Below are 23,100 nucleotides of genomic sequence, written 5' to 3' on the forward strand. Positions count from 1 at the left end.
CTTTCGAAAAAATTGTAAATTTTGCACATAATTTTACATAGTTTTCCAACCTTTCAGGTTTTCATTGTATTGGACACGACAAAAATTTTTATTTAAAATTTTAAGCAAAATATGAAAAATTATTTTTTCCGTGCTACCATAAGGTAATTATACAGTTTGTGCCAGTATTTTAATTGCGATAAAGCTATTTATAGAGCTGAGTGCATCAGAACGCAGTGTGACGGAACGTAATTTTTCCCGTCAACGACGGGCACCACAGTTAGTTTTATAAAACATGTATTTTTTAAATTATTAGTAAGTCTATGTTTTTTTTTAAGAAATGATACATATATCAAACAATTTTCAAACCTTCAAAGCTGGAGCATTTCTTCATTTAGAATTGATAAAAATAAATTTCAACGAAAAACATTTTATAATATTTTTGTTGATTCCTGAATTCAAACTTCTGGTTTCAAAACCATTTTCACAAAATGTTTGGCGCAAATATTCCGAGTGCCTGATGGGGGGGGGGGGGGGGGGGGGGACCCACTCAGAGCGTAAGTTGTTTTTTTTTTTTTTTTTTTTTAGAAAAATATTAAAATTAAAGTGCAATGTATTATTATTTTATAGAATATTTACGTAATTGTTTTTTTTTGCAAAACTCCACGACCCCGGAGAAACCTCCCCGGTTGGCTTCCATATGGGAGCACATAAAGAAACGTGCTCCCATATGGAAGCCAAATGACAAGATTTTTTTGTTTCCGCCCAAACCGCATCTTAGGTAAGCCTTACTTGTTACAAGGGATTGTATTCTTACCAGAGAAAATTCCACCATTTTGTCTGGGCAATCCGCCTTGGAGGAGCCGGGGCGCGAACCCGGGTCCTACAAGTCACAAGTCAGACGCTCTACCCCAGAGCCAAGAAGGTAGAGCGACACTGAAGACTGAAAACAACGTTGACCTGGAAGCACTGACGGACATCCACTAATTCCCTGTTCCGGGGTATTTGTTATGTCGCAGAAATACGTACGAAAACGTAGGACAAGCAATTTGAAAACAAAATATGGGTTTCATCAGAAGAAATCAACTGAACTAGACGATTTTATTGGTTTAGTTAAATTATACCACAAATATTTTTTTTATCTTTTAATATTGAAAACAGGACTTATTTAAGGCACATAATTTTAAATAACATAATTTAGTGTCAGCGCATAAAAGATTCAATTTATAAGAAAACCGTTTAAGAATGATATTTACTAAGGATGTAATGAGTAAGCTTTTTTTTTAATGTAGATTTATTACCATGATTTTGCTTGAGACTACGCCTGCGTGAACTTCAGGATTGGATCCAAAAGGGAATGAATAAAGAGGGAAATGGATTTTAAAAAAAAATATAGAGCAGTATGTTTTGTACTGCAATTTTTCGCTTCACTGACACGGTAGAGTCGCGTTAATTTATATTTTTTCTCACACTTAATTTAATGCAAGATATTATTCTGTAGACACCATTATAATGATTTATTATTTTCCGTCAGTATTTATAAGTTCTGGGCACCCGATGCTCTTGAATAACCAACATAGAGCCGACCTTGCGAGGAGCATGTAGTGCCCTAATGCATTTCTGCATTTTAGGGCAACAGCTTTTGGTGTCCTATCCGTTGCGGTTAGGGAAGCCTTCTTATACATTAAAGATACGGAAAAAAAAGCATGAGCTTCGGGGAACTTCGGGTTTTGGCTCTCTCGTGTGTGAAAGGAAGGCTTCCGGTTGCCGTTACCAGGGGCGCAACAACTAAATTTCCAAAAGGGGGGGGGGGGGGGCAATATACCTTATTATAAAGAATCATGGATCCCCCCCCCCCCCCTATTGAAGCGGGGGGTCCGGGGGTCCTCCCACCGGGAAAATGTGTATTTCAAGGTGGAAAATGGTGCTATTTAAGCAGTTTTATTATCTAAAAATTGATTACACATCACTTTCTTTGCCCCCGTTTGCCCCCACTTCAAGGTTTCAGGAGGGGTGGGGGGCAAAATACCCTTGTCCCCCATGTTGTTGCGCCCCTGGCCGTTACGTTGCCAAAATTACGCGCTTGCGCAGAGCTCACTTTTTCGTTGATTTCGTCCAGATGGTAGAATCGCATCTGGCGCCATAAACTCGTATATAGTCATTTTTGTGAACATCGGGGGACGTACAAAGCGTGTTCGTGTGCCAAATGAAACTTTACGATAGCGAAAATATTTTGGAATAATATTCGCAACTTGAAAGTACTTTAGAAAATTATAATAAAACTTTTTAATTCGCGCGATAGTGCTGCTCTCTGTAGGATATATGACTTAGCAAATGCATCGACGGTTGCACAAACGTCCGCTAGAATGCGTTGAAATCAGTTTTTAACCTCGTGCACAGATTTTATTAAAACCGTTGCTTTTTTCGTTATGTAACAGGGATTGGATCTGGACACGTTCGGGAATACGGCCTGCAAGTTGGTTACAGTTGTATCCCAACAAGCTACTGCTTATTCGCCACCTTACCCGAATGTCTTGGAATACCGCCCTTAGTTTTAGCTTTGAATATATTTACTGTATAGAAGTCGCCAGCCCAGGTTAAAAATTCTAATACGGTTTTGAGGTAGTTGGTTAATTCACCGCCGCAATCGCCACCATCTCTAGGGCATCGACTTGTGGTGGTCCCTAGCGGGCAAGTGTCGAACTCTTCAGACACCCCTTCCCCCTCCCGTTGAACGACGTTGAGCTGCAGTGAATGATGGATGGGGGGGTGCGGGGAATGACAGCGGGCGATAGTGCTGCGCTCTAACGTGTAAATAACAACTAAGACGATACAGGGCGTTACGGCAGCGCACTGCAGCGGTGAAGTTCCCAAGCTGCTCATTATACGCTTCTGAAAAACGTAGAGTAAATCCTATCCACTCGCGACTTCTATACAGTATATATATTCAAAGGTATTAGTTAAGTTGTAAAAATATCAATCCATCGCATTTTTATTTATAATTTACGATAACAACATAATTAATAGAATTAATAGAAATAAAATTTAAAAAAAATGACTGGAGTGATATCAATATGTTTGGTAAATTAAAAATTCAATCAAATTTAAAAAAAAAAATAGCCTACTAAGCATTCAATATTAATGTAAACACACATATAAAATTATTTATTAAATTTAGTAAAATAATCAAGATTAATTTTAATTAATAATGAAATTAAAACTATGCAAAAGTTATTCTATTTTATTAATTCGAATTATTTCTTAAACAATGAAAATAAATTATATATACGGGATCAAAACCTCACAATAAATAAATGTTTTTAATTATATGGACAAGTAGTCAATATCAATCTCTAAAGTACATGATTTAAAAGGACTTATTTTCATCCTATGAAAATTTCTCTGCATGGTGCGCACACATCGTAAAAATTCACTCTCATATTTTTTTCATAACGTGCCTAAAGGAGTATGACTTCAAAAAAAATTATCTCTTAGCAAAACATATTTTTAATCCTTTATACAGATTTATTGTGAAAATAAACCTCCAGTACTTCTAATTTCATAACAGTAATAAAATTTGTTTGTCATCAGAAAATACAATCCGTTATTTAATTGTTAATTTGTAAACATTTTACTGTGCATCACTTCCAGCCACTATGTCATGTGTTGCATACATATAGCATGCTGGGATAATTTTATTTTTATCACGTACCAACATAACGTCACATTTTTCTTTCGGCGCCGGCCTTGCGCCAGCGCAGTAAACCTAGCAACCCTAACTTTCCCCTCCGCGGCAGGAAGTGTTGCATCAATCAAGCCCCTGGTCGTAAAAAAACAAATAGTTTCGAAATGTAAGTCTACCTTCTGCAACCACCACTCCCCCCTTGTCAACGACAGACTGAGACAGACGGCAAGCTGGCACAGACAACTTATCTTGCACGGGTCTTGTCTTGTCTTGCACAACGCCGAAATACCACAACGCCGAACGTACAATAACGCAGAATACCATAACGCCTCATGCCAAATTGACCGCAACGCCGACAGCTAGAATACTGCTGTGTACCACAAAGCCGAAATACAGTAACACCGAAAAATGTTGTTGCGGGGAGGGGGGGGGGGGCACAGGAGCAAAATGAAAAACAACTGAATGAATTTGTGTGCTAACCTAACCTAACCTAACCTTTGTGGCAGTCCTGCAATGACATTTTTCGGCGTTAATGTATTTCGGCGTTGTAATTCGGCGTTGTAGTCAATTTGGCATTCGGCGTTATGGTTTTCGGCGTTATTGTACGTTCGGCGTTATTGTACGTTCGGCGTTGTGGTGCGTCCCCATAAAAGCTTCCTTAGCTCAGCTATTTCCTTCGACACGCATTTCTGAAAACCATTCTGCCAGATATATGATTTTATTTTCTGCCTTTGTGTGGATTTCATAAACGTAAACTATGGAAGATGGAACACCGAAAAGAAACTACATTTTTAAGCTAGTACGCCTAAGTGAGCGTAAGATTGTGTTGAATGTATTAAAAAAAAAACATGAGTGTACAATGCAATAAAGGAAACATTGATCAACTTTGGTCATCGGTACCGATAGTGATTAAAAGGCATGTACCGTTATTAATTTCTTTATCAAGTACACTTTACAAGTTAGAGCAATACGTTAAAAGAGATTTGGCGACAGCGTGAGAAATAAGCCGTGTACTGGAATCCGAGAGTGAGACGGTCTATAGCAAATGGCGTGGGTCCAGCGTAGGCCTAATGTTTGAAACAAGAATTAATATTACTTTTTTTTTTACAATATATAGCAGCTGATGAGAAATCAGAAAAAAAAAATTGTAAGTAGTTTTTACAAAAAAAAAACAACTCAAGTGAAACAAATAATACATTTATATGTTTTGAGTATTTCTGTGAGAATACTGTGGTTTCGGAACGCTTTCTGCTGATGGTGTGTTCCCCTTACGTATGGCAGTGTAACTGACGATACACGTCGCGCGGGCCACCAGTTGGTGACCACTGACACAGCTCATAGGTTGTGAACGTGTAGAATGGGACGAGGTGAGGAAGAAGAGCGCTCGGCCAGGGGGGGAAGCCTACGATTCACTCGTCATTCTGGACATACCCGAATACTCACGTTGGCAAGCCTTCTTTCAACAGACGAGAGAGCCATACGACCGATCGTGCATCTTCGTTTTTTTTTTTTTTTTTGGTTCATCTAAATATATATATAACTCAAAGGTGACTGACTGACATAGTGATCTATCAACGCACAGCCCAAACCACTGGACGGATCGGGATGAAATTTGGCATGCAGGTAGATGTTATGACGTAGGCATCCGCTAAGAAAGAATTGTGATTAGTTCTACCCCCAAGGGGATATAATACCACTCACTGACTCACTCATCACGAGATCTCTAAAACTGTACACCCGATTGACTTGAAATTTAGCATAGTTACTCATTTTGTGATGTGGACGCTCACTAAGAACGGATTCTGCGGAAATCCGATCCCAAGGGGAGTTTCGGGGGCGTAATATATCAAAATGTCCAGTTTTTGGTAGGAAATCACCATGGCAACGGCTGTTGCTTTGTTGATGCTTCATTCGTCTGCATGAGAACAGGATTTTGCATTGATCATGCCTTCTGCGTCTCCATGGCAACGGACATCGCGCGGCAGTGGCGTACCCACAAGGAGGGGCATGTATAATGAGCGGCGCAAGAGTGATCTGCCTGTAGACTGCCGTAGCGAAGCACGGGTACATCAGTTGTACGTTGCGTGCACGAGTCGGGAAACCATCGGTGCTATTCATTTTCTCTCCGGTACAATATACAGCATTGTAATAAATTTTCACTGAATTTTTTTTTATGTACCATTACTGTAAATGGGAGATGTGGCTTAATTTTTTTCCATTAGTATAGCCGTGCGAAGCCGGGTCGGGCAGCTAGTTGTAAATAAATATACAACTAATGATAACTAATGGTCAATTAGGTTAGGTTAGCTGCATTATAAATACTTTAAAACATTGTGGACGGTTGATTTGGTTAGTAGGATAGCTACATTAAAGATACTGTGAAATCATATGTAAACAATATCCCCCAAATAAATACACCTGTTGTGGTACGGGGGGAAAAAAAGCGAGCACGAACTTCGGGGAACTTCGGGTTTGGCTCTCTCGCCTGTGAAAAGAAGGCTTGCCAACGTGAGTATTCGGGCATGTCCGGAAGGACGAGTGAATCGTGGGCTTCGAGTGCGACCACTCACCCAGCATGAGCAAGAGCGCGCGACCACTCACCCAGCATGAGGAAGGGCGCCGCCAGGTTGATGCCGATGAACTCGATGCCCAGGTACATGGCGACGCCGAAGGCCGCCGCGGTGCCCATGCACGCCGACACGTTGCCCAGGAAGCCGAGCCACGGCTTGGAGCGCACCCAGTCGGCCATCATGCACGACGTGACGGAGAAGGCGGCCATGACGAGGAACGTGGTGCTGAAGAAGGGCACCACGGTGCGCGTGTTGCGCTCCAGCTCGATGTCGAGGGTGCGCGACGCGAAGCGCGCCGTCGAGATGTGCTGGAAGACCCCTGAGTCCTCCGCTTCGCCGACCACGCGCAGGAAGGTCTCCTCCCACGCGGCGCCCCTGGGGACCAGAACAAGACACGTCTTCAGGTGCCGCTGACACGTCTCGAGCTGGGTTTACCATTGATTTCCTTAAGAATCATAACTTAACATCGAGCACACGATTAAGTCGAAACTACACTTTCCAGTTTATGATTGACATAGAAGTCGTTAATTCCAACCAATCACAGCACAAAAACACATGGTCGGCCATTGTTCGAAACGGAGAAGCAGGTTTGAAATAGGTTATTGACAAATGGGATATAGGTGGGTTCACGATTGAAAATTAAGAATTAACAATTAAGACTTAGTCGTGTACTTACCATACGACTCTATGTAAACTAGTGGAATGGTTTATGATTGTCGTGTGTGAAATTTGACGGGTCGTGTGCGAACCATATGATGACTTAAGACTTAAAGCTGGGTTTACGATTGATTTCCTTAAGAATTATAACTTAACATCGAGCACACGATTAAGTCGAAACTACACTTTCCAGTTTATGATTGACATAGAAGTCGTTAATTCCAACCAATCACAGCAAAAAAAAAACACATGGTCGGCCATTGTTCGAAACGGAGAAGCAGGTTTGAAATAGGTTACTGACAAATGGGATACCTATCTATTTTTCGAAATGGATGATGATTACAAATGACAAATATACGAATTCTAACCCAAAATACTGCCTCGCTCGGTCCGATAATAAGACATACACTTCCGGTCGAAAGGTTCCGGTTTGTTGTGATTGGTCGCTTCCGTTAAGTCTTAACGAAAAATATAAAATATAACCATTTCTGTTAAGTCTTAAGTCATCATATGGTTCGCACACGACCCGTCAAAATTCACACACGACAATCATAAACCATTCCACTAGTTTACATAGAGTCGTATGGTAAGTACACGACTAAGTCTTAAGTCTTAATTCTTAATTTTCAATCGTAAACCCACCTTTACAGGGTGCAGGAACGTCGGAACAGGGGGGGGGGGGGCAGCAGGGGCGAGTCGCCCCCGTGCTGTTGTGCATTGGGGGGAGGGGGGGGGGGCGAGAGTAGCATTTCGCCCCCTTCCTTTCCCCAGAATAAATGTTTGGTCCTAGTAGTAGTATATTTCTCAACCAGTAGTTACAAACGTTGCATTGGTGATCACTTAGATTAGAAAATTCATATTTATGATTGTCAATATACTGTAAAATGATTGCAAATTCCTAGATGGCATTTTATTATAAATTGGTACTAGCTACATCTACTACTGTCAGAGTAGTATTTAATACATAACTACGTCCATCAAATTCTTGGAATGGTATATTTAATATTTTGGTTCGGAAACTCATTAAATAGCACAATTTTGCATATAAAATTCCAAATTTTTCTGGGGGAGGGCCCCCGGACCCTCCACTCTCTAGGACTGAGGTGAGTGTGATACATATTTTCGCCCCCCCCCCCCCCCCCTAAACTCATGAAAACGTTCCTACGTCCCTGTCAGGGTGTGTCCTCAGGCAGAGCGCTTTCGGAGCACGCCCTGCGGTAGCAAGCTGGGGAACAACTATGTGGTGGTACGTCCCAGAGCCACCAAGGGACTTCAAATAAGCGTGGAGTTCCAACCCGTTTGGCAGGCAGCGAGCCGGACGTAACATACAATCCAGAATATTGCGAGCAACGTCAGAGAGTCGTTGGGTCCGGGTAGAACCTGGATCATAGTGGGTTTTTGTTTTCAAAGAAAACAATATTTTTGTACTTTTACAGGTTTCCCTGACTGTTTGTGATACTACAAGAAAAGTGTTGTAAATTTGTAAAACACATGGTTGTGGTTATTTTTTTAAGTGAAACTTCTTTGTTGATTTGGGGGGTGGAGGGGGGGAGGGGGGGGGGGCTACAATTTTTCGAGCGTTACGAAAATACCGATTGCATGAGAGAAATAGTTTAGGCACGTGGTGGAGGAACCGGTAGAGCAGGAGAGTGCGTCAGAGGCGACGCCACTCCAACGCATGCGCCAGCGGTCGAATTGGGAAGGACGGCAGGGGAGAGGTGGAAACGTTACGGAATTATCGTAACGCTGCTTGTTTTTTTTGCCTACCCCTCAGTTTTTATCAACGGCTAACGATTGACACTACCACATCTCTTTTATATTTTACTTAAAAGTATCCACAATTTAATTATTCACGTGTAAAAGTACAGAAGATATTTTTCTCTGTGTAGCGGCGACGGCTGCGGGCCTTGCGACACCTCGCACATCCGCGCTCTGTCCTCTGTCTGTGTGTGTGTGGGGGAAAGGGGGGGGGGGTTGCCGCCACACGCGATACTCGGCCTCGTCGACAAGCGGCAAAAAGTACCCACAAGCAACTGTCACTGCGGAACGGCAACTGCCCCGGGTGACGCCTTCAAGGCTGGGGCAACGAGAAGGACGAAGTGGATTCGAAAAAAAAAAAAAAAGGCATAATGGGTGTACGTCCGGTTCAAGATCATTATTTTATGTTTACACCCCACGCGGTTAAAACTTACCGACTTTTTGAACTTTCACAAAATGAAAAAAATATATATATATTTATAAATCGCATACAGTAACCAGTATTTGAATGGTTTTTTTTGAGAAATTTAGTGGGTTCATGTTCAAATTAAGTGATATCGATAAATTTATGAAGATCCCTGGATAGAGAGATAAATTTAGATGTACTAGAACTTGACGTGGCGTACGTTTGTTTCTATAGTTCCACTAGGCGCTGCAACGCTCATAGTATTTTCATGGACAAATTGCATTGTTTTCTTTCGGCAAGTTGTAAATTGCCCATGTTCAAAAAAACAATGATAATATTAAAATACCGCGGAACCGGGGTACTTCGTAAATTTAAGGTGGACGTTTTTAAGAGTGTAGGCAGGGTGTACACAGTTAGTACATACTTTCGTACTAGATCTAATACTTTTTATAATTTTTTTAGTGGTCTAGTACATTTACGCTCAGATATAGTACTTTTTTCTTTAATATAATAATATTACAGTAACTCCAATATGTTTTATTTTTAAGCGTAATTATTTTTAAAAACTATGGGATGTATGTGTGTGATATTTTAGTTCGAACATTGCAATGTCATAATAACTTCCTAAATTGTTAAAAACATAACAAATAATAATTTAGTACTTTTTTTTAAATATAGTACTTTTTTTTCAAATCTAGTACTTTTTTCTCTCCTAATTTGGTACGAAATATTTTTTTCCTTGTGGACACCCTGATGTGTAGGCCGACCCGATGTCGTGGCGTGTTTGTCGCGGGAGTTCGGAACAAGGAGAAGTCATCCCTTGGTGGTGTCGAGCCGTGCTGTCGAGGGCGTTATGTGACTCGTTCCATAATCCTCCACGACACCCCCCCCCCCCCCCTCGCAACAAGGACCCAGGCGCGGTGGAGGAGAAAGCGCCTTCGCGCCGCGCCTGTACCCGGGGAGTGTGAAAGTCAACCAGCTCTTCTAGGAAGTCCGCGCCCGCCGACCCCTCTTGGGGTCTTCCGTTCTTGTTTACGTATCCGAAGAGAAATTAGCATCGCCCGCCTCGTGCAGCCCATAACATCCGCCTTCATAACCACTGTCGACAGCAGGATTCATGGCAGCTTTTTTTCCCCTGAAGATCTTCTTGGAAACCGAAAAGACGCCATCTTGGTTTCAACAATTTTACAGAGCAATACAATAATTTTATTTCTATTAAAGTTCAATCTCTAGCTTCACTGAATCATAGCATTTAATTTACCGGAGTGCCTTAAGTTAATTCTGAAGTCATTGAATTTTTTTTTTTCCCCGGAATTACTATAACTTTAACAGTTACTGTTTTTCGGTCTCTGAAAATCTGCTAATGTGTGAAATTCTGCCCAACGAAGGTAAAATTATAATTTTTAATTTTTAAATTTTTTTTCACACCCTGAAAAACCTGTTGGACACATTTTAGTGTCTTCCGGGACAATTGTCTCCCCTTTGAGACAGCAACATTGAGAGATAATTAATGAGGTGAATGCGGAGCAAATAGGAATTAAACTAATAAAAAAAATTAAATGCAATTCAAAATCTGCTGGTTAGGGACTTGAAGTCCATCCTGGTAGTCGGATAAACCTAGCTTATAGTTTCTCTTAAAACTGTCAGGACGAACCTGGCCCAGAAGCATACAGTTTTGACCCACTCATGCTCAGCCCATTCATCACTTCTAAGCCACTAACTAAGACGTCTGGTGGAGGGGGGGGGGGGGAGGGGGCCGAATTACCGGGGTCCTGTCCTGCTCAACGCTGCTCACGCGATTGTGTGTAAGGAGGTAACGGGACAACTTTTGTTTTTTACGTTCTACACCACAACAGTTAAGGATATGATAAATAGTATAATTAGTATCGGTGTGGTGAAAACAAAAGCATGTGAAACATCTCGTGACCTTACATACGGTCACAGAGTTTACCCTAATAGGATGAAAGTTACACGTCTATTGCTAATAGAATTCATTGGAAATCTTACATGTTTTGCGATACTCTTTATTTCAAGCAATATCATCCACAAATCAATTTAAAAAAGAGGTGTCACAGGATGTTGGAAAAAAAATTAATCTTTACTGATTTGATGAATGATAAATTAAAAATAAAGTGTTTGAAGACGAAGGTCACATACGAACGTTTAATCAATAACTGTACACCACATGATTTCATGCTTTCAGTACAAGCTACGAGCGACACAAAAAAAATATTTACCATTATGTTCATGAACACCAAATTATTTTTAGTAGAAAAAAAAGTGTGGTTTGTATTACGAATTTAATAAAAATAAACGTGCAAGAACATGACGGTTGGCGAACCTGTTTGCGATGGTCGGCGCGCCGGGCAGCCGACATACCTGCGAGGAGACGATGAACTCTCGACCCACTTCTGCGTTTGTTCGGCGGCCAACATCTCTGGAGCATTGGCCAACGACGCGACGTGGCTGCTTCCCCCCCTCCCCTTACCAACACAACCACTCCCCCAACCCATCACGTCCCCCTGACCATATTGCTGCGACGACACCTTCTGCATACCGCGGAGCGCACCATAGTCGGTATCACGCCTAGACTGAAGTGCAGGGTAAGTGGCGACCACTGTTGCGTGATAAGTTTTTTTTTAATTTTACTGTTTTGTTGACCATTCTGAGATAATGGTGTCTGTCCAAAAAAATTAATGATTCAATGCTAAACGCCAAATTACTTTTTCACAGGAAAAACTATTATTATTATTATTTTTTTTTTAGCAACGCTTAAAGAATCAGACACGGCACGTGAGTCACAGAACTGTCGCGACGGCATCGGGCGACTTCTTCGCGATGCGGACTGTCCGACGGCTCCAGTGCTGGCCCGGCCAGTCCTCCACCTGACCCGCTGACGAGCCACAGGGTGAGGTAGGCGCCAGCGGCACTGATAAGGTCCTAGGGGTGGGGGCGGAGGGGTGCAGGGGAGGGTCTCACGCCCAGGAGCGCCGGGGGGACGCACCACAACGCCGAACGTACAATAACGCCGAAATGCCAAATTGAACACAACGCCGACAGCTAGAAAACTGCTGTGTACCACGACGGCGAAATACATTAACCCCGAAAAATGTCATTGCAGGACTGCCACAAAGGTTAGGTTAGGTAAGGTCAGCACACAAATTCATTCAGTTGTTTTTCATTTTGCTCCTGTGGCACCCTCTCCCCGCAGCAACATTTTTTCGGCGTTACTGTATTTCGGCGTTGTGGTACACAGCAGTATTCTAGCTGTCGGCGTTGCGGTCAATTTGGCATTTCGGTGTTATTGTATGTTCGGCGTTGTGGTATTTCGGCGTTGTGGTAACGACCTGAGCGCCGGGGTCGACAGGGGGAGAAGCAGGGATGGGTCTCGTCGTGACCTCTCCAAGGGCGTGTCCCCTCTACCCATGAGCCGGAGGGAAGGGGAGGGTCTCGTGGCTAGGAGCGCCGGGGTCGACAGGGGGAGAAGCAGGGATGGGTCTCGTCGTGACCTCTCCAAGGGCGTGTCCCCTCTACCCATGAGCCGGAGGGAAGGGGAGGGTCTCGTGGCTAGGAGCGCCGGGGTCGACAGGGGGAGAAGCAGGGGTGGGTCTCGTCGTGACCTCTCCAAGGGCGTGTCCCCTCTACCCATGAGCCGGAGGGAAGGGGAGGGTCTCGTGGCTAGGAGCGCCGGGGTCGACAGGGGGAGAAGCAGGGATGGGTCACGTCGTGACCTCTCCAAGGGCGTGTCCCCTCTACCCATGAGCCGGAGGGAAGGGGAGGGTCTCGTGGCTAGGAGCGCCGGGGTCGACAGGGGGAGAAGCAGGGATGGGTCACGTCGTGACCTCTCCAAGGGCGTGTCCCCTCTACCCATGAGCCGGAGGGAAGGGGAGGGTCTCGTGGCTAGGAGCGCCGGGGTCGACAGGGGGAGAAGCAGGGATGGGTCACGTCGTGACCTCTCCAAGGGCGTGTCCCCTCTACCCATGAGCCGGAGGGAAGGGGAGGGTCTCGTGGCTAGGAGCGCCGGGGTCGACAGGGGGAGAAGCAGGGATGGGTCACGTCGTGACCTCTCCAAGGGCGTGTCCCCTCTACCCATGAGCCGGAGGGAAGGGGAGGGTCTCGTGGCTAGGAGCGCCGGGGTCGACAGGGGGAGAAGCAGGGATGGGTCACGTCGTGACCTCTCCAAGGGCGTGTCCCCTCTACCCATGAGCCGGAGGGAAGGGGAGGGTCTCGTGGCTAGGAGCGCCGGGGTCGACAGGGGGAGAAGCAGGGATGGGTCTCGTCGTGACCTCTCCAAGGGCGTGTCCCCTCTACCCATGAGCCGGAGGGAAGGGGAGGGTCTCGTGGCTAGGAGCGCCGGGGTCGACAGGGGGAGAAGCAGGGATGGGTCACGTCGTGACCTCTCCAAGGGCGTGTCCCCTCTACCCATGAGCCGGAGGGAAGGGGAGGGTCTCGTGGCTAGGAGCGCCGGGGTCGACAGGGGGAGAAGCAGGGATGGGTCTCGTCGTGACCTCTCCAAGGGCGTGTCCCCTCTACCCATGAGCCGGAGGGAAGGGGAGGGTCTCGTGGCTAGGAGCGCCGGGGTCGACAGGGGGAGAAGCAGGGATGGGTCTCGTCGTGACCTCTCCAAGGGCGTGTCCCCTCTACCCATGAGCCGGAGGGAAGGGGAGGGTCTCGTGGCTAGGAGCGCCGGGGTCGACAGGGGGAGAAGCAGGGATGGGTCTCGTCGTGACCTCTCCAAGGGCGTGTCCCCTCTACCCATGAGCCGGAGGGAAGGGGAGGGTCTCGTGGCTAGGAGCGCCGGGGTCGACAGGGGGAGAAGCAGGGATGGGTCTCGTCGTGACCTCTCCAAGGGCGTGTCCCCTCTACCCATGAGCCGGAGGGAAGGGGAGGGTCTCGTGGCTAGGAGCGCCGGGGTCGACAGGGGGAGAAGCAGGGATGGGTCTCGTCGTGACCTCTCCAAGGGCGTGTCCCCTCTACCCATGAGCCGGAGGGAAGGGGAGGGTCTCGCGGCTATGAGTGCCGGGGTCGACAGGGGGAGAAGCAGGGGTGTGTCTCGTCGCAGGGACGCACCTGGCGTCCTGGCGCTTGGTGTCGGCGGTGACGAAGTAGACGAGCTGCACGGACGGCACCTCCAGGATGATGAAGTCGTCGCTGACGACGGTGCCGCCGAAGAAGACGGGGAAGGTGTGCGCGTCCCACGTCACCGGGTTGAACATGATGGGGAACGTGAGGTTCAGCTCCTTGCTCTCCACCTGCCCCACCGACCAAGCACAGGGTGTCAGGGAACACTCCGCACGTTAACACCGGACTGCCCTACGCTGTACAATTTTTTTAATGGACTAGAAATATTCATGCGAAATTAAAAATATCTTTAAATTTTCCATTTAATGAACACAACTGTATCACTAAAAAATAGTATTTCCATTAATTCTGGATTCTGAAATGTTATCCTGGTACCTCCACTTATATATTTTTTGTGAACCGTTTTTCTGAATAGCTTTCCATTATGAACTGCGCACATTAATGAGCATAATAAAACAAAATGTTTTCCCCATGATTTAAAAAAAATTATGCTTGAATGAAACATAAATTATGATACAAAAATTATGCGCCAATTTTTGTTAAAAAAAAGTACTCATTATCTCGAAAAAAAAGTATTTCATATATTTTAAAATAACCATAACCATGTGTTGTTTGAAGTTACAATATTTTTTGTTGTAGTGTTGAAACTATTTCTTGGCAAGTGGTTTTTTCGAGGAATCTTTTAGTAAAAGTACAGGAAAATGTGACACGAGAGAGAGAGAGAGAGAGAGAAGACAAATTTCTCAATAAATATGAATTAACAAAATTAATACTCACTTCAAAATAACTGCTCAGGATATCAATAATTATTGATCAGTCAATAATCATTAATAAAAAAATATTACTGTTGAAATACACCATAAAGAAAAAGGTGCGTGTTACTTTTATTCAAAAAATTCGTGCCAATTAGAACACGCCTAATCTCTGAACGAAATATTCGGACGTTTCAAAGAAGAATACACGGCAAATAAACAGAGAGTTCTTCAAACGACTGGGTCCTCGTAGAAATAACACAATATTTTTACATCCAAGTATTTTTTTTCGGTATAAACAAGGTATGTAAACACACTTGGAAAAAAATAATCGTGTTTTTTCCCCACATTAGTCTTAACGTTTTAGAATGTTTTTCTTATACATTAATGTGGATTCACGTACGAAGTAAATAAATTCAGTAAGCCAACGAAAAAATTGATAAATTGTAATCAGCGTACTTCGTGAATTTGTTAGGAAAAAAAATTCCACACGGCGTATGTTTGCAATTGAAATGTATTTCATTGAATTAGCGGTTATAGAAAATGTAATTACAACGTGTGGCCGGGTGTCGCGATAAGGCGACGACTGGGTGGGAAGTGACTTCAACCACGTGCCGGCACGTGATCGACCCACCTCCTCGATGACGTGGTGCAGGTTCAGGATGTCGTTCTGGAAGCACTGGTCCACCCAGCGCGCGCACACGTCCCGGTAGGTGAAGGTCTCCGGGTCTCCCCCGGGACCGCCGTCCCAGGTCGCCGTCGCGTTCTGTATCAGCTGGTCCAGCATCCGCAGCTCGGCCCAGATCTCCTTGCGCAGCATGTCGCTGCCGTGCTTCGGGATCACGATCACCCGCCCGAACCGACCTGCGCAGCACACACAGCGCCCGCTGACGGCATGTTCCAGACACGCAGCGCCGCTGACGGCATGTTTCAGACACACAGCGCCGCTGACAGCTTGTTCCAGACACGCAGCGCCGCTGACAGCTTGTTCCAGACACACAGCGCCGCTGACAGCATGTTACAGACACGCAGCGCCGCTGACAGCTTGTTCCAGACACACAGCGCCGCTGACAGCATGGTAACGAAACACAGCGTCGTTGACAGCTTGTTCCAGACACACAGAGCCGCTGACGGCATGTTCCAGACACGCAGCGCCGCTGACAGCATGTTAACGAAACACAGCGCCGTTGACAGCTTGTTCCAGACACACAGCGCCGCTGACGGCATGTTCCAGACACACTGCACCGCTGACAGCATGTTTCAGACACACAGCGCCACTGACAGCATGTTAATGAAATACAGCGCCGCTGACACTAACTACCTGACACACAGAGCCGCTGACAGCATGTTAACAAAACACAGCGCCGCTGAAAAAAATGTTTCAGTCATATAGCACCAAAGCTTACAAAGTCAAAGAAATATATTAATAACTGTTTGGTAACTTTTAACAAGATGGGAAGTTAGTAATAAAATTTCCTTTTATAAATCAGGTCAAAAGCCGGGGTTTGGTTTTTTTAGTTTTTATGGGAACCGTTTCATTATAAAGTTTAAAATTTCTATCTGCTAACCAAATTATTTAATAGTCGACGTAGCTTCTCTAGTAGCAAATCCTAGCGGCGGGTGCGGAAACTACATGTGTTTCGCGTCCAGAAATTATAGTTGAAAACGCAATTTGCGTACATATTTATCACGCTCGGCATTATTTTACATAATTCCACGTTAAATTTCGTGTTAAAGAGTATTTGCTACATGAGAACACATAAATTTGCTCGTTACCGAGGTTAGATGTTACACATCACTGGCGAGTGCTGCACGACTCGCTCACATTTTTTTAAAATCATTATACCAATATATGGGGGAAATAAAACTTTAGTGATCCAGAATTTCTAAAAGAAGATAATCATAGTTGTCAAAAATATGTAAATTAACAATTTATATAAAAAATATATATTACTGTAGTCACAACTAGTGCCACAAAGTTATTTTTTTTTAGCATGGACCTAAGAAGAAAGAGGGTTTGTGTGTACAACATTCTTTGCCATGTTAATTCTTGAAATCAAAATAAGAACATAAAACTGAAATGTTTGCTTAAAATGAAGTTAAACGCTGATTTCTTGTAGATTTTTTTGGTATTTTGTTTGTTTATTAACCTCAACTTTATGATGGCATATTTACGATTTTTCCCTAGAGAGTTCTTTTCATGCTATTTAACAGGTTTTTTTTTTTAAATTATATATATAGCACACTACTGTTTATACAGCTACGATTTGTTTCGCTGTTCAGTTGCTAACCAGGTGGCTTCAACTGTAGTACAGACACCCACCCCTGGACTAATACCTCCATGGTCTGCGGTGTGCTCGCGCCCGCTGAGCGACAGGATGTTACGCAAGTTCGGAACAGCTCGAAAGTCGACTCCACTTCCTCACCCGGTGAGTCGTCTCCGCGGCGCGGCGGCCCGCCTCCCAGGAAGTGAAACCCACTTTGCATTCACCGACCCCGGGTCACGCCCTCCGATCATCCACGTCTGTGAATCTTTGGATTTATTGACATGACAACGTCTAATAAAGCGATGAACGCCGGCTACACGCACGAAAAAGTGTCCCGTAATGCACATAGTCCCGTTACGCACATAGTCCCGTTACGCTCATTTTACGCTTGCGCCGTATCTATCTCTCTTCCACTCGATTGGAACAACCATCGATTTGACTTTCTCGAGGCACATTAAACTTGAAACACTCCCATTCGTTTCCTACTTTTCCTATGATCGTCCTATCCTTATCAGAATAACACAGATTGGAAGAAGTTAAATAGCAAACATGTATAAAATTTATAGTTAAAATAATCTCTTCGTTAAAGTAATAAACATATTTGAATTAATGAGTGCAAATAAAAGTAAATTTATCAATTAAATTGTAGATTTTATTTCACTCCTTCTTTGTATCCATACGAAATAGTGATGATTCAATGTTATTCATTAAAGTATGCAATCATTTCATCAATGTTTTGCTATGACGTTTTCACGTTAAACTATCGTCCGTAAACCGAATTTACAGACAACCAATTTTTTTTAAGTGAGATTTCTTTGCTGAGGGGGCTACAATTTTCGAGCGTTTCGAAAGTGGGGAATAGTTAGGCACATGGTGGGGGAATCGGCAGAGGAGAATGCGCCAGCGGCGACGCCACTATCAAATGGGAAGACGGGATGGAATAAAAGGAGGGGGTAGGGGAGGAACGTAGCGTAGCATGCTGTATGCTAGTTGTAACGGCCGGAATATGGGAGACGGCAGGGTAGAAGTATAAATGACGCAGAAGTTATGCTACGGTATTATCGTAACGCTACTTTTGTTTGTCTACTCCTCAGTTTTCGTAACGGCTACCGAGTTTTTTTTTTTAATTTTATTTGAAGTATCTACAATTTATTTATTCGTTAGGGAAAACAGTTATTGATCTATACAACCAACTTATAAGTAACATACATTTATGTGAATAGTTTGATTGAAAATTTACGTAATTTATCTCTATTTGTACCTAAATAAACAAGAACTTCACCCAAGCGCACACATTTTTTTTTTCCAAAGTATATTTTCTTTATGCTCGTCGAGGGTGAAAATTTTAGAATGGGCATGGGTATCCGATGACCGGGAAATAGACACGCCGTTTCCAAACGCGGCACGAGGTTCTGACAACTGAAGAGCTACGTCGAGAGATCGAGGAGATCCATCCCAACTGCTGGCCCGTCGTGTAACGCCAGGTCATCGACGGTCTTGCCCCCACCGGGGGTACCAGGCAGTACCGACACGGACCCATGCCTATCACATCCCTGGTACCCCCTCGGTCACCCAGTTGCTCGTGATCCAGCCGAGGACATCCACCTCTACTGGCTCAGCAGGCTAGTAGCTCAACACTTCACTCGTCATCAGAGCAGGGACTCCTCAGAGTGTGCTAGCTTGGGAGCTACCACTGCCACCACGAGTCCATCTCCAACACCCATCCAGGGCCGTAAGAGGAGACCTCAGCAGCAGGGGCGCAACAGGGGGGGGGGCAAGGCTATGTTGCCCCCCCCTTCTGAAATCTTGAAGTGGGGGCAAACGGGGGCAAAGAAAGTGTTGTGTAATCAATTTTTAGATAATAAAACTGCTTAAATAGCCCCATTTTCCACCTTGAAATACAAATTTTCCCGGGGGAGACCCCCCCCCCCGCTTCAATAGGGGGGATCGATGATTCTTTATAAAAAGGTATATTGCCCCTCCCCCCCCTCCTTGGAAATTTAGTTGTTGCGCCCCTGCTCAGCAGGGAATACATTTCTTCCAGTAAGGGATCAGTCCCATGGCGCCCTTAATCTTCAGGTAGAGGGCTGTCCCGGGCAGTTACCGACGCCAATGCCGACCATAAGTGCCGTTAATGTTACTACTGAATAATATTTAATATTGTAAATAGTTCATTGTTGTACCAAAAATAATAACATAATATAAATAGTTTGTCTGTAGTGTCAATAATTTAAAGTCGAGTGCAAGTGTGACACTATTAAATGAAACCGTGTAAGTGTGAATGTGTTAATGTTGTATATAATACAGCGCTGAAAAAGACAATGAGCTAACATGCTCCCAGAACATTGCAATTTTTTTTTTAAATTTTAGTTTTATGAATTAAAATTGTTACTGTTTTCCCTCCATTTCATTAAACTATAAATTAACAAATGTAAATTTTTGGCAAAAGAGCACGGTGTTCTGGAGTGTCAATTATGTAAAGTACCAAGTGTACTTTATACGTAAATAAATCTCTTGAATTGAATCGAGTTGCCACCCAGACGGTCGGGTTTCGGTTCTTGCTGACGGCCACTTTTTTTCAATAAAACTTCTCTTTACTAATATATTTAAAAATAAAAAAAAATTGTTAAACCGTGACCATCAGCGAGAACGAAACCCGAGTGTATGGACAGCAAGCAAGTACAATACCATCTAGGACACTGCGCCATAGGCTAGAGTGAAACTTAAAAATAGTACAAAAATTTTGCTAAAACTTTCAAAGGACTTTTTTTTTTTTTTTTCATATCTGGAATAGCTAGTCAGTGCGTTTTTCGAACAGTGGTCGCCAACGTACCAAAAATATAAATCGTGAATTTACAAATTCTACTTCCATCGCTACACAACACAAGTTGCCCATGCGAATCTTAGGGGTGAAATGATTTTTATCCCTGCCAATTTGATTTCAAAACAACAAAATTTACAGAAATTCACATTACGATCCTTCCATGCTTGAAGTGTTATTTTTTGTACAGTTCATCTGCACATACGGAAACTTTTTTAGTGAAACCTTATGTACTGAAAACGGGAATTTTCTCGACGACTTTCCACCGAACAAGCATGACCACATTCACTTTCTCAATTGGTTGGCCTTCCTCGTGCATCAGTCAACCAGCCATAGAAAGACGTCTCTCTGCCAAGCAGTTTCTATTAAAAAAAAAGCCTTTCGGTGAGTGGATGCCCATCGAAAGACGGTCGGATAACCAATCCACGTCTCCAAATCACCAACTCTCCCCGCGAAAGTATACGCGTTGAAACAGCTTTCGGAGTTGCTTCCAAGTCTGCACAGGGCTCTTAATGCAGTTATTTACTAACGCTACCAACATATGTAGGATACATCGCGAAATTTCAATGTTTGAAATTGAAAGTAAGATTTCAATTATGAACCGATGTCGCATAGATCGTGTGCAGTCTTGTACTATGAACTCTTTTTTTTTTAAATTGTGAAACCAGTTTTTACACTATTATCTTTGAAAGATTTGTGCAATGGGAGTGCATGACTTGATGTAAGCTTTTGGACATACGCCATTGCTAAAGCACATGTATGTCTGTAGAAGAAAACTACAAAAAAAAAAAAGACAAAAACACAAATTAAGCAAAAAATTGCTGTTGTCAACAGGATATAAACACCACATAATATTCCATAACAGGAATATGGCCAACAAACAACGAAAAACAAAGAAAATGGACTAATAGAACGAAAAAATCCCCACAAATAATGACAGCACAAAAATTTTGAACCCAAAAAAATTCAGCACAACAGTTGAAACGAGACAAAAACACACTGTTTTTTGCCCCCTCCTGATGTGGGATACCCTGTTTCAGGGGAAGTAACAACGCTACATGGGTACTTCCGGACACATTATCCTTCGAAGCGAAGCATTGAGTTACCTCGATCTCTCGCGGATTGGCAACCCTGAATGATAAATGATTCGCGGTGATTCGGATCTTTCCTCCGTGCTCTAGTCGCGTCCGCTTCACCGCATTTTCCGTCCAAGGCCCCTCCAGTAGTTTAGTATCCTTGCTGCACTCCGAGAGTGCGTGCGTGACCTTGGAAAATACAACCTCGTGTTTCTGGTACAAAAAAAAATATATTGGTTTCAAGGTGTGCGGAAGCTATAAATTTCCTTATATTTAGTTCATCATTCATTAATCAATAAAAAAATATTTTTACAAAACCCTGAAAAGCTCAGGTGTCCATGATATTGGGAGAAGCAAATATTTATATTCGTTTGTAAACGATAAAGTTTTATGACAAAAAAACTTAAACTAAAAAAACTTAAACAAGTTTATTTTAAAACGGTTTATCTCATGTTTGCATTATCTTAGATCATTCTAGAGTTTAAATAACTGTGTTTCCATATTAGTTTGGAAAAAAAACATAAAATAATCACTTATTAAATTTATACAAACATTTATAAATATTATAGGTTACATCTTGAACTAGGAAAAGAGACCGTACGAACATGGTAGAGGTCTTTACCATTCTTACAGTGCAGTATATCGGAAATCTTGGCGAACTATGAAACCACCTAGAAGTTCCATGGCCGTTATGCAGAAAATACTAAACCTGAAACAATGTTCGTTGTCCTTGTTCAAAATATAAATTCAGCCACAACTAGGCTTTCAGATATCCTGGTGTGTGTACATACCTTCACAATTATAGGAAGCCCTGCGAAAAGTTTAACATTCGTGTACCCATTAGATTATTCTTCAGTTACAAATAAACACTGCCACGTGAACTATGTGGGAAATTGTTCTAAAAAACGTTATACTTGCCTTGGTTGTGCAGACATATACACATATACCTCGAGACATGGGCGTAGTATTCAGCAACCTCCCCCCCCTTTTTTTTTTTTTTCAAAATTAAAAAGCCCCTATCCGCTTACGATTGAAAATTCGTAAATATTAAACTTGGGATTCCTACAGATTTTCCTCCCAAGGTCTCAAGGTTAAGGGGGTATAGTGTCCCTCTTATTTAGCTTATAATATTTCGTGTTTTTACACATTATCTTGAATAAATTCAGAATATAACCACATTGATAGTTTTTTTAAAAATGATTTTCAAAGCCAAATTTTATACGTCAATCGTTGCATGTATTGAAATCATGAAATCATGTTGTATACAGTTATGGTTTAACCGTTCGATTGAAGACATATTTTTAGTACGTCATTCATCGAAACAATAAAAATAAGGTTATCGCAAAATCCTGAAGGAAAAAAAAAACCTTAGGTGTCTGTGGTTTTGGTAAAACCTGTTTATTACTGATTTATGAATAATTTAATAAAATTTTGAAAAAAATGTTTTAAAACGAAGACTTCAAACGAACGGTTATTCCACAAATGTGTAACACGTGAAGGAAGAACGTAAAACTTCTGGCTTTGAGGCGCTTAACATCGATATTTTTACCTCATCATCGTAATTTTGTTAAACATTCAAGTTTTCTTATGTGTGCCGCATAACCAGATGCATGATTGGTTAATGCCGGTCCACACGCAACGTTTTGTACACAGTTTTGACTGCGGAGGCAAAACTGTGCAAACAAAAGGTTGCAGTTTAGCCGTGTTAACACAACACAGTCTGCAGCCAAGATTTATCCTATCAGTTGCGAGAATTCCTTACTTTGGCCAATTCTTTCCGGTATACCGACCTCAAAGAATTAAAGTTTTTTTTTCTTTTTTTTTAATATTTCATCTCTGTTAGCCGCGATGTCAACCTTTTTGTATTTTTGCACAAGCGCTTTCATACACTTGAATTTTTTTTTGTCCCTATCGCTATATTATTTTGATTTGATCCACCACAAAACACGGAAAGGACTTGTTCAGACCAAAGGAACTCTGTTAGAAATTCACGTGAACACCGTCGCAAATCGGTCATCGCTGAACACCTTACACACTGTTCCGGCAC

General features: G+C 43.0%; 1 protein-coding gene across 1 annotated transcript in view; it reads right to left on the reverse strand.

The window, feature by feature from the left end:
* The window catches only part of LOC134536938 (patched domain-containing protein 3-like), a 137,912-nt gene that overhangs the window by 25,130 nt on the left and 89,682 nt on the right, over nt 1-23,100 (reverse strand). The window contains exons 3-5 of the mRNA XM_063377043.1: nt 15,524-15,753; nt 14,126-14,307; nt 6,266-6,609 (exon numbers count right to left, since the gene is read on the reverse strand). Coding sequence (XP_063233113.1) covers nt 6,266-6,609; nt 14,126-14,307; nt 15,524-15,753 — 756 coding nt within the window. The remainder of the gene's footprint in view (nt 1-6,265; nt 6,610-14,125; nt 14,308-15,523; nt 15,754-23,100) is intronic.

Source organism: Bacillus rossius, chromosome 11, assembly GCF_032445375.1.
Source record: "Bacillus rossius redtenbacheri isolate Brsri chromosome 11, Brsri_v3, whole genome shotgun sequence".
Lineage (NCBI taxonomy): Eukaryota > Metazoa > Arthropoda > Insecta > Phasmatodea > Bacillidae > Bacillus > Bacillus rossius.